We start from the raw sequence: 10,759 nt of genomic DNA, 5'->3' as shown, positions 1-10,759 counted from the left end.
TTACCAACGTTAACGAGAATATATGTTCCCATGCACCTAGCAATTTGTTTCTTTTTAGTTTGTTTCAGCGATATTTGAACATATTAGCTTTCTTCAATAGCAATAGCGATCTTTCTTCTATATACCGTTATTCTCAGTAATATTAGAGAACTTCTTGAGTATTATTTAAAAAAATGAACGAATACTACTTTACATTGCATTTACGCTTTATTTTTCACACAATGATACCGACTATTGTCAGAGGAAACAATAATACTGTTTTGATACCGACTGTTTTGGGTGGAATTGGTAACTCTACCAATTCCACCCAAAGCTGTCGGTATTGTTGTTTACTTGGATGATCGCCAGATAAAGAATCGTTTTCGTTAAGGAATAAGTGCCAGCAATCCTTTTTCTCGTTTCACATTCGTAACAGACAAATTTCGCCTGATCAGTTAATACTAATTTTATATACGGCAATTAACTGCATCCTAACTATTTCTGCAAGCTCTACCTTTCTTTTTTCTTTTAGTAACTTTAGCTTACATGTCATAGATCCTTTAATACTAATGCTTAGGTCTTGGGGCCCCGATTGATTTAGTTATTTACTTCCAGAAATAAGGACGCAGTTGAGTGGCCCCCCACCCAACTACATTTATTCTCGCAAAACTTTACACTAGTCGTTTCAGAAACATGTTTTTATTCATTTAGATGTACGGTTGAGTTACTTGTTGTACACATCAACAGTTCATAACTTTGTTAATGTTAAAATCAATTTGCAGTTATTTAGTTGTTAGCATCCAAGTGCTCATGGAGGTGTTGGATGAAACAACTCGGGGAGTCTTAAAACTGAGCAAAACAGAAAATATGCTTTTTCGGATGGAACTATAGTGACAAGTCATAACAAGTGGAGATAATGCTGATCGTCATAAATTATTGTTCTCGTTGCATTGTTGTTGTATTGTTGTTCGTTGTGGTCACCATTTGTTTTTATTCTTGTTTTCTAATACCTTAGTCTATGTTGAAATTGTTGTTTCGACTTTTATTGGTGCATGTTCAAATATTCCAAAAAATCCTTCATTTTCCAGTTCTTTTGTTTTTATCTATTTAAATGACCATTCATTTTTGCTGCCTTGTCTGATAACAATCATCAGTTGGTGAATCATTGTGTCAATACATTCATCAAGTTTTCTCCATATTCCTGAGAGTGCAAGAAGAAGTTGTGGGTTTGATTTCCGTCTAATACTATTATAATTCGCAGAACGAAAACTGATCAAATCACATCAGTCGTTCTGAAAAGACGCAAAATCTACTTTTTATTGTCGTCTCATAACTTCTCTGAGCTATTTTGTTTTCATGTGTCAACCTTCCACCTTTTTTCATCATTAGATTGTCTCACTATTTCCTCCTAACTTTGCTTCATTTTCTGTTCTAGAAATGTAAAAAATTGTCTCTGCTCCACTGTACAGTTTTTTTCTAGATCTTGAGTCGATACCAGTAAGCTGAAACCGCATATAGAACTGCTGCGTATTTGTCCCATCGAAATGGAAGCGATGGATGTGGTGTCATTGAAGAAGCTAAGTACAGAAGAACTTATCGAGCGTTTACTGTACTTCAAGGTACTGTGTCGATAATTATTGTTCAGTCTACTTTTTTTCCTTTTTCTTTCAAAATTTATCCTACAGTTACGGTTGAGATTAAGACTCGGTGCTGTATTATTTCGTGTCGTAGTAGGCCACCGCTGTACTCCGCCATATCCACTGAAGGAGGCTTTTAGCACTGCAAAAGCTATTACTTGCAATCTACTACAGTACATGCACACGCAACAATTTTTTAAATCTCACGAGGAATTAACCAATAGAAACTTGAAGACTATGTAATTAGCAATAGTGGGGATTTTTTCAGGAGGCTGACTGGCGTAATAATGATAGACGTTTTTGAATATAGACAAATAAAATTGACCATGGCTCGAAACAGTGGAAAAAGAACTTTTGAACGCTGATAAAAGTTCTGCGTTCAAATATGCTTCGAATTCAAGTTTCCAACCAGTTCGCAAAAGTATCCGACCCCTTGCCTTCGGTTCGTTGTAGAACCATATCATACTAAAAGGAAGAGTCCCAGCTAAAGTAATCTCACCTGGGACGTTGTTGTTATTTCCTTTCAAAAAAAAAGTTGTTATTCAAAATGTTTCCATTTATTTTGCAACACTGCATAAGCAGTTACACTCCAAGCGAAGCGTTTCGTTCTATTGGATGTCGAGACACATCCATTTCACTACTTACTCTACTTTCGTTTTTGTGTTCAAATATGAGTCCTAAGGAAGCTTGTACATATTTTTGTTCCTCTCAAAAATATTACACATAAAAGTTTATTTCGAAGTCCAGTCACCGACGAAGTCATTCTTCAAGTAAACTTGTTCCAGAATCTTCATGAGAGAGATGCGAAAGATTTCGAGGAATACAAAGCCAGCAGTCAAGAGATGGAGGTAATAATGGAAAGAGAGATTGAGGACGCACAACGTGAGGCGAAGGCAGCTACTGTGAAACTCCACCAAGTCACAGTGGATGCTGAACGAGCCAATGTTGGTCGAGTTTTATTTTATGAACTTCTTCAGTACATGGTTCCTTGTAGTGGATGAATTTACATTTTAAAAATGCACTTTTTCCTCAACTTTTTTAACACTGTGAAGATTTCCCACCAAGTCATTGAAAGCCAGCAAACGAGAATCTTGATTGAATAAAAATGTTGAGTGGTGCAACTTCAGATTATAACTTGTTTTTCAGAAAATGTTGAAAATGCCTAACTGTATATCATGCTTAATTCTTCGAGGAAAAGCGCACAGTTCAAAAATCGCATTGGAATATTTCCATTTTTATATATTTTTTCCAACAGTTCAGCGATACAAATCCGCACGCGCTTTGATCGCTTCAGATTGCGAGTATTCGAGAATGAAAAGTAAGATTGCTCTAAAGTAGACGATCCTGTGTCATGTTGCAGATAATTTGTTTGCTCATAATTCCGTTATATCTGATGATGAGTTGTCAGTTACACCTGCAGTGTAGTGAAGGCTGCCCTATATTTTATTCCATTTTTCTTTGTTTCAGAACAAACACCAGGCAGAAAAGCGAGAATTTTTGAAAATCGAGGATGCTCTTCGTCGAGAGGTAATTCGGTTTTTCTGCTCTATATTCCATTAATAGTGCACCCACAATCACAAACGTTTTTTGTTGCCAAATGGCAGTTTGCTAGTACATACACGGTTCTAACCTCTAATGGAAAAATAGAGTCAAAACCGAAATTCGTCTAGCTTACAGCTATTGGCATTTTAATCTTCTTCTACGCAATTTACGACAATATGGAAGCATTTCCAAAAATTAGGGATGGAAAGCAACTTTTTCTACAGTTGATTCTTTATTTGTCAGGTTTGATCATGTAGATACCATTGTTTTTGTAGCTAACGGTTTTACGTGGAGAACAGGAAGCGAACAGAGCACGCATCCGTGAGCTGGAGCAGAGGAACGACGATCTCGAAAGACATGAACGGAACAATCAACAAGAAGTAACAGATCTAGAAAAGAAAGCAAGTTTTTCCATGTTATATGAAAGGTCTTTTTCCTTACCTTTATGTGCCCGACTGTGTAGAGAACCTGTACATATATTAGTCAGTGATCATCCAGAAAATGGAAAACTTAAGGAATTTTAAACTAAAAAATCATTCGTTGATTATATTGAATCGTACCTGGGTGCATTTTCGGTGAATGCCATATTTGAAATGACAGAAACAAGAGCACACTCTTTTTTGTTGTGTTTGAACAAATTTTTGTTTTAGATAAATGAAATGACCGAGCGCTTGACTCTGTTAGAAAATGAGTTGGCAGAAAAGCAGACAACTACAGAAGAAATGTACCGATTGCGGTGCGTGTAAAGGTTTCTTTTTTTCGAAGAAGAAGGAGAAGAGAGATCGGTTACGGTGCGAACCAAAAACTTTTTTTTCAGAGAAGAAATGCGAGCTGCTGAAAGGCCTCTGCTCATGGTTGGCCCTCTTCGTGCTGAGCGCCACGATGATACTCCTGAAGAACCTACTCCAGGAGACCAACTAAAACAGAAACCGCAACACATCTCACGGTCTATTGCTTCTTCAGTAGACGGAAGTGAAAAGAGTAATGGCGTACATTATGGATTGCGTTCCTCTAAGGACTCAAATGGAAACGACAGCTCAGCAGTTAGTTTTCCTCCTTTTTTCCTTTGTACCTTTTTCTAATAAAAGTTAGCGATTGCCCCCATTGACGAACCTTGATTAAATATTGTAAAAATAGTTATCTTTTCTATTGTGTTTAAAAACTTAAGTTCTTATTTTCGTAAGTTCTTTAAATCATTCCCCGTTATTTTATAAATGAAAAAGTTGATGTCTTTAAAAAAAAATCAGATTGTTTGATTCAACATCTTCCCAGCAATGGGGAGGAATTTGTAACTACGAGATTTTTTTAATCACCTTCAAGATGAGAAGATGATTTGTTTAAATGTTAGCTAACAAAACTTTACAAAGGGGTCGTCAGGAAATCAATGTGTTTTCAATTCAGTTATTTTTTTTTAAATAAATAACACCCAAGTTTGTTAGAAGTCAAACGTTCATTCTTTTTGCGAAACCTACACTTTTATTGGTTTTCAAAGGTTTTTCCTCTAAAGAAGTATCATATAGTACTATGATTTTGCTTAATCAGTGCAGTACAATTGGCGGTCGTTTTAAGTTCAAAGACAGCGGCAAACCTCCATTTCCTTTGAAGGCGATAAAAAAAATCAACTTCCTTTTCGTGTACATGATTTTGTTTCTTTGAAATCGAATAATGCAGTAGATCTTTCTTTTACTAGCGATGTTTGATGTAAATTAGTCGAATTTGTTGTCTTCAGGATCGAGTCTCCCTCTGTTATGATGATGCGAGTTCGGTTTTCTAGAAAAATTAAAACGAATACTAAGTAACCACCAAATATTTCATACATTGTTCACATTGGATAATCGTTCATTTCTTACTATTGCTTGTTAGGTTACACATAAGTGACGTAACTTTTTGCATCCACAGTCATCTCATTTTAATTCCCTATGCACTTTTCGTCAAACTTAGAATTTTTCAGATTTCTACGACACCTATTTCTGGAGGAGATGGCAAGGGTTTTGCAAATTGCGTGAATAGGATCGTCAAAGATTTAATGTTGAAAGTGGACCGCCTCGAAAGCATCCTCACTGGTTTGCGAGTGCAATCTGTCAGGCGCTGATCCTTCACCGATATTGCTACTCGTCTGTGATTGTAAATAGATAGCTGCTATCTTTAGATCTGCATGATATGCCATATCGAGGTGACCCATATGACTCTCCTTAAGGAGTGACACTAGTCATAAAGAAAATAGTGTATGAAAGACTGACTTTCTCTATCTGTACGCGCGTTCTTATCGCAGCTTGGTGTAGGGTTATGGCCTGTTGCTCTTCGCATGAAAGTCCTCCTGGACTCACTCTTTATTTTCACGGTCAGAATCCTTTTGCTTTCATACGATGGGATACAGGATTTCTCAGGGAATTAGTCTTTCTTCATTATTGCCTCTTTAGCGGTCGCTTTTATTTCGAGCTTACATGTAAAGCATATTCTCCTTTGTTGAAGCTTTGTATCACACTCTTTAAACTTGAACGTCTTCAACTCAATGGCTTGAATTTTTTTTTTGAACTAGTAACTGACCTCTGCCTTTGTCAGGTATCAGCGGCTCTGATGTGTGGACAGGTAGGACGTTATCGAATAGTAACTGCCTTTCCTTCGTCGCTTTCGTTGTACCTCTTTTTTACCTTTGTTCTCATGTACTCGAATGTTACTGGAACTGCGGAGGTTGCTTGTTTCTGTTTAGATACAAAGCAAGTGAGATAATTTGAAACTCATATTTAGCCAAAACTCGACAACTTTCTCAAAATTACGCATTTTGACCTATATTTTGGTTTCAACATCGTAGTAATGGTAGAAACGCGCCATTCTAAAGACTTGAATGCTCACAGTGATTAATGGATTCATGGTTATTTTAGAAGTGATAAAGTTTATCTCGAATGAATTTATGGTTATCGCACACTTCTGTGGTGAATGCCTGAATTACCCACTCGAGGTAGTTGACGATGTATTACTGTAGTTTATTCTCTAGATGATTAAGATGAGGTTGCTTCATTACCATTTGATGATTCAATCTGGAAGAATTAAAACAAACGAAATACAAACTCCGAGATTACATATCTACAGTATGCACCACTTTGTATTTTCTTGCACTGTAGAAAAGTGATGTGCGAGACTCTGCCTAATCCTCAGATTTGAACGAATTTGTGTGGGAGGTGCCGTTCTTCTTCTTTCATCTTTTTTCCTTCATTACTTGCTTCGCCTATTTGCCCTGTAATGAGCTGCTGTTCAGAATCGGTTGCAATTGTTGGGTGTACACGCATTCCCGCATGCTTTGCATCTGACTCCAAAAGATCTTCCATATGGATTTTCTATTTGTAAAATTCCTCCCACTCCTTTCGGCGAGTTTATCTAAGAGTCCGTTTTGTTTCTCTTTCATGGTGCATATCATTCTGTCAGAACCACAAAAGTCTGATTTTATGCATATTTGTTCAATGAGGTGTTCCATAGGAAGCTCCGTCTCATCAAACTGATGTCACAAGTTCTTGTTGCTGAATTAAAATCAAAAACACATTTGCGAATCCTCTTCATGTGCACTACTCTATGTTAGGTACAACATTTTCACTTACTAAAATGGGGAAGTCTTCAGAAAAAAAAACAAATAGGAAAAAAACCTATTCCAAAAGAAGAAATTTGACAATTATTGCTCAGTTGAACACCACACTAAGAGTCCTCTCTCAGAGTCAGTATGGTATCCTAGTAATGTTAGGAAGAAAATAGTTTACTTTGAGAACTGTTCCTTTCCTCAATTGTAACCCGCTGGACAATAACTAACAATAGCTGCAATATTTTGCGCATATGATGCCGTGATGAGCAAGGACCGATTCCATCTTAGTTGAAAGGTGTAAGCAGAATGAAAGATTAGGTTGATAAGTACAGGAGCACAGGAGCACAGGAGCAAGAAAAGTAACTGGAAACTTCCTTCAAACAAACACTGAGTTCGGCACAAAAAACTGTTGGTTTGAACTATAAAATACGTCCTTTGGAACCTATCACACAATTTGGACAATTTTATTTAAAAGCAGTTTAAAGGCATCACCCCACGAATCTGAGGTGGTACGGATTTCAGGCGGAGTATTCTTATACGGGATAGTAGATTTTGGAGAAAGAGAGATTCCGTCCATTTTTTCCTAAGATGCGGCACGTGCACAAGGCTGGCGCGCTCCAATCGAACTCGTTGTAGAAAATAGCGCGCCGAAGTGCTCGAAGCCGTATCTTCCGGGCCGTTTTTTACGGAAATTAGGAAGAAATGGACGGAATCACCCTTCTCTCCATAGTCTACGACTCCGTATACGAGTACTCCACTTGAAATCCGTACCACCTTAGATTCGTGTGGTGATGCCTTTAACACGTGAGGTAGGGTGTAGGAACAAAGGTCCAGGTTGTGCTAGGAGAAGTGTTGTAGTCAGATCGAATTCCTCTGAGGCTTGGGGATATTTCGTAGGCGGCTATATGCGAAGCTGCGTGGTAGAGGTAAAGATCGTGATCGAGGTGGGGACCCAAGTAGTTATACTTGTCTCTGCTGCTCGAGTTGAACTAGCGAGGGTCCCACCTCGATCAAAACTCCAACTCTAGCTCTGGCGCCGCTTCTAATAGGGCCGTTTACGCAATACCACCAAGCTTCAGGACATTTTGCCTCAACTAGACCAGAAGCAGGATAATTAACTATTCCTGCAGCCTTGGTTACACCCCTGAATTCCGTATATAACTTGCACATGGTTAATGTCGGCTGTCTGAATGAGAAACCCCTTCCTCTATATCAAGTGGTTGGGACTACAAAGTCTGTGTGGCTCAGAGTATTGTGGAAGATTAAGTGTTTAAATGATGAGATCAGCCGTAGCAAAAATTTGTTCCTATTTTTCGTTTCAATGGTCAAGCTTGAACACAGTTTGAAAGCTTCTTACGGTAATTTTTCATCGAAAAAATACCATCTCTACTATGTACGTCTACTCGTTAAGAGTTGGAGTTCGTAAAACGATCAAATGCGTTTCTGTATAAAATATTTTATGAAGGACAAGAGATCCATGAGTTTTCCAAAAACCTTATGCATACGAATACCACGAAGTACATATATGTATAAGTATATAATATGAAATAGTTCTCAACCTATACTAGTTTCTATTTTAAATAGCCATATTTAAAAATAATGTTGCCAACGTCACTGAATGGATGGATAATAGTCGATGAGTTTGAGTAGGCCATTTTCCAACTTGTTTCCAAAATCCTCATCGTATCCACATCAGCTCCTCTTAGTTTTATCGTTGAGTCAACTGATTATTTCGTATTCTTATGAATTTGCTGTGTTGTGTTTTCTCTCTTGCGCTCAAACTCTATCGTTTTTCTTTTCCTTTTCTTGACTTTTCCTCTCAAACAATCTCATCCTATAGGCCCGAAAATGAGGCTTAAATGCAGCACACGTCGAATCTGACGTGGTGAGGGAATCCGCGGAAAAACCTAGGGATGAGTTGTACATTGCAGGATCCGTTGTGGATCCGCTCATTTCTCTCTAATCGTCGTAAAAAAAAACAACGTAGGAACCGCTTTAATTCTTACGAAGTACATTAGAACGCTCCTCCATGTGCCATGCTCCTGCATTCCGAAACACCCTGGATACCGCAATCTACAATCCCCTCTCTAACTTTCCCGCGGATTCCTACACCACGCCAGATTCGTGGTACGCTGCCTTTAGACATCTCTTAGGGATTTTCTTCGTGAAGAAAAAAGCGACACAAAGTCACAAAAACTTAGAAGTTGTCCTGTATTTTCCGAAAGTATCTTCTGAATTCTTTACATTATGAGAACAGCATGCTGTTGTCCGTGTATGCTCAATATTAAGCTGACTGAGTCTGGTATATCACCTTTTCCATTTTTGTCATTCTTTCTCTCTCAAGATTCTGTGGTCCTTTAAGGACATTTTTTCACAAAACGTTCCCTGAATAAAGTGTGATTGAACAAATCAAATGACTGGTAACGATAACGAATTATTTCTTCGCATATTTCCTAGAAACACCTGTATCGCTGCAACGACGAAGCAGTCGTAAACGTGTAAAATAATAATAATTCATTGGACAATTGCAGAGCTGGTGTATGACATCGGCAAGTAGTCCAGTTCCTCAAAGGCAGCGTTTCACGAAATTGACATAGTGCGGAAACATAATGGAGAAAATAGAATTCGGGGTGTGGATTACGAATATGAGCGTGGTCGCTCTCAATTCGCCCAGTCCTCGTAAAAAGCGGTGTGGGAAAGTGAGTTCTCCATTGATGTAAGTTGAAATGCGGCACCTTTGTGCATCCAGTCGAGCGAGCGGTCGAAAATCAATGAGGCCTCATGAGAGGTCTATTTATGTGAAAGCCACATCTTTTTTAGCACGACTTGGGGGAATTGGAAGAGACAACACTCGTTTCCGTTTCCTTACAACCCGAGCTCTACGGATTTTTTTTCTGAGGTATCCGTCCCACGTAAATTTCATGGAACTTACTTAGATGGTCCGCCTTTTCAGGACGTACGTGCCCATACTGTTTCGTTTCTATGATGTGATCGCCCCATCTATGCTTTCCTTTCGAGATATACCACGCTGTGTCGCAAAGACGGGGCATTGCTCTTAAGTCGGAGCTGCGAAGACCGGCTAGTTGTTGTGTGCGCCGGTTAAACTTAAGAAGACTTCACCAGAAATGGTCAGGGTTGACACAGGAGATGACGAACGGGAAAGATTCGAGTAGAACCCCTTCGTAATGATTTTCATTTTGCGACGAGAAGATGTACAAGTCCGGCCTTTGCTCAGCAAGGCTGTTAGCGGAATATAATATTTGCGGAGGTCCTCTTTAGGCTCGCCTTTCTTTGTGTTGCTTCTAGAATATTCCTCTGTCTGTACTTCAAAAGATCCTCCTGCAAGGCTGGCTTTTCTGCAGCTAGTAATTGCTACTAACAGTTCAATGAACGGTGTATTCGGATCAAGCCTCAAAGCCCTTCTTCTTTCCTTGGTGGTCTTCGAAATCGAATTCGATCCAAGTTTGTCGTGTACGGCTTCGAGGCAAGTCAGCACAGGCTCGCAGCACGTCGTAGACCACGCTTAGGTTCTCCTCGACGTCCCAGCCTCCTTGGGACAAGGAGTCCAGGAGAAGAGTATGCAATAGCCGTAAACGACTTCTCTGCTCCTTCGTTCCCGATAAGAGATATTTTTCCTTTGTGTGGTACTTTTGCACGAAGGAGACAGTGATCAGAACCACTATAAAAGGATAGTGCTACCGAGAAGTCAAGTAGGCACCACCCCGATTGGTGATTACGTGGTGGATGATGATCTTTCTTCATGAAAAGATAATTCCCATGAAAAAGGCGAGCGGGGACAACAGCACGGCAAGGCGATAACCGTTTTCATTCCCTGCCCTAGTTCAAATTGTCGAATTCTGCACTCCTCTTCTGTGACCTTTCCTAGTTTTGCGTTGAAGTTTCCGGCAACGAGTTTGTAGAAGGACTTCTCGTTGCAGATTATTTCCTCCGCTCCTCATAAAACGCGTCCAATTTGGATTCATCAACTGCTGAGGTCGCATTGTAAGTACACAGTCTGAGACAGTCTCCA

At 39.1% G+C, this 10,759-nt stretch overlaps 1 protein-coding gene across 2 annotated transcripts; it reads left to right on the top strand.

Annotated features, from left to right (window-relative positions):
- Positions 1–1,523: 1,523 nt before the first annotated feature.
- RB195_000688 (uncharacterized protein) lies at positions 1,524–6,537 on the top strand (the record flags this gene model as incomplete). Of its 2 annotated transcripts, XM_064197164.1 has the most annotated exons (9): positions 1,533–1,598; positions 2,402–2,560; positions 3,084–3,143; positions 3,434–3,559; positions 3,809–3,894; positions 3,976–4,201; positions 5,110–5,221; positions 6,315–6,337; positions 6,415–6,537. In XM_064197164.1, the coding sequence occupies 9 exons, from the start codon at positions 1,533–1,535 to the stop codon at positions 6,535–6,537; spliced, it is 981 nt and encodes a 326-aa protein (XP_064053044.1). The 2 variants fall into 2 exon arrangements, with proteins under 2 accessions (XP_064053045.1, XP_064053044.1); XM_064197163.1 differs by lacking the exons at positions 6,315–6,337; positions 6,415–6,537 and having other exon boundaries at positions 1,524–1,598; positions 5,110–5,250.
- Positions 6,538–10,759: the final 4,222 nt, after the last annotated feature.

This window comes from Necator americanus, chromosome IV, assembly GCF_031761385.1.
Source record: "Necator americanus strain Aroian chromosome IV, whole genome shotgun sequence".
In the NCBI taxonomy this organism is placed as follows: domain Eukaryota; kingdom Metazoa; phylum Nematoda; class Chromadorea; order Rhabditida; family Ancylostomatidae; genus Necator; species Necator americanus.
Note: the sequence above shows the minus strand (reverse complement) of the source record. Positions and strands in the feature narration are given on the sequence as shown.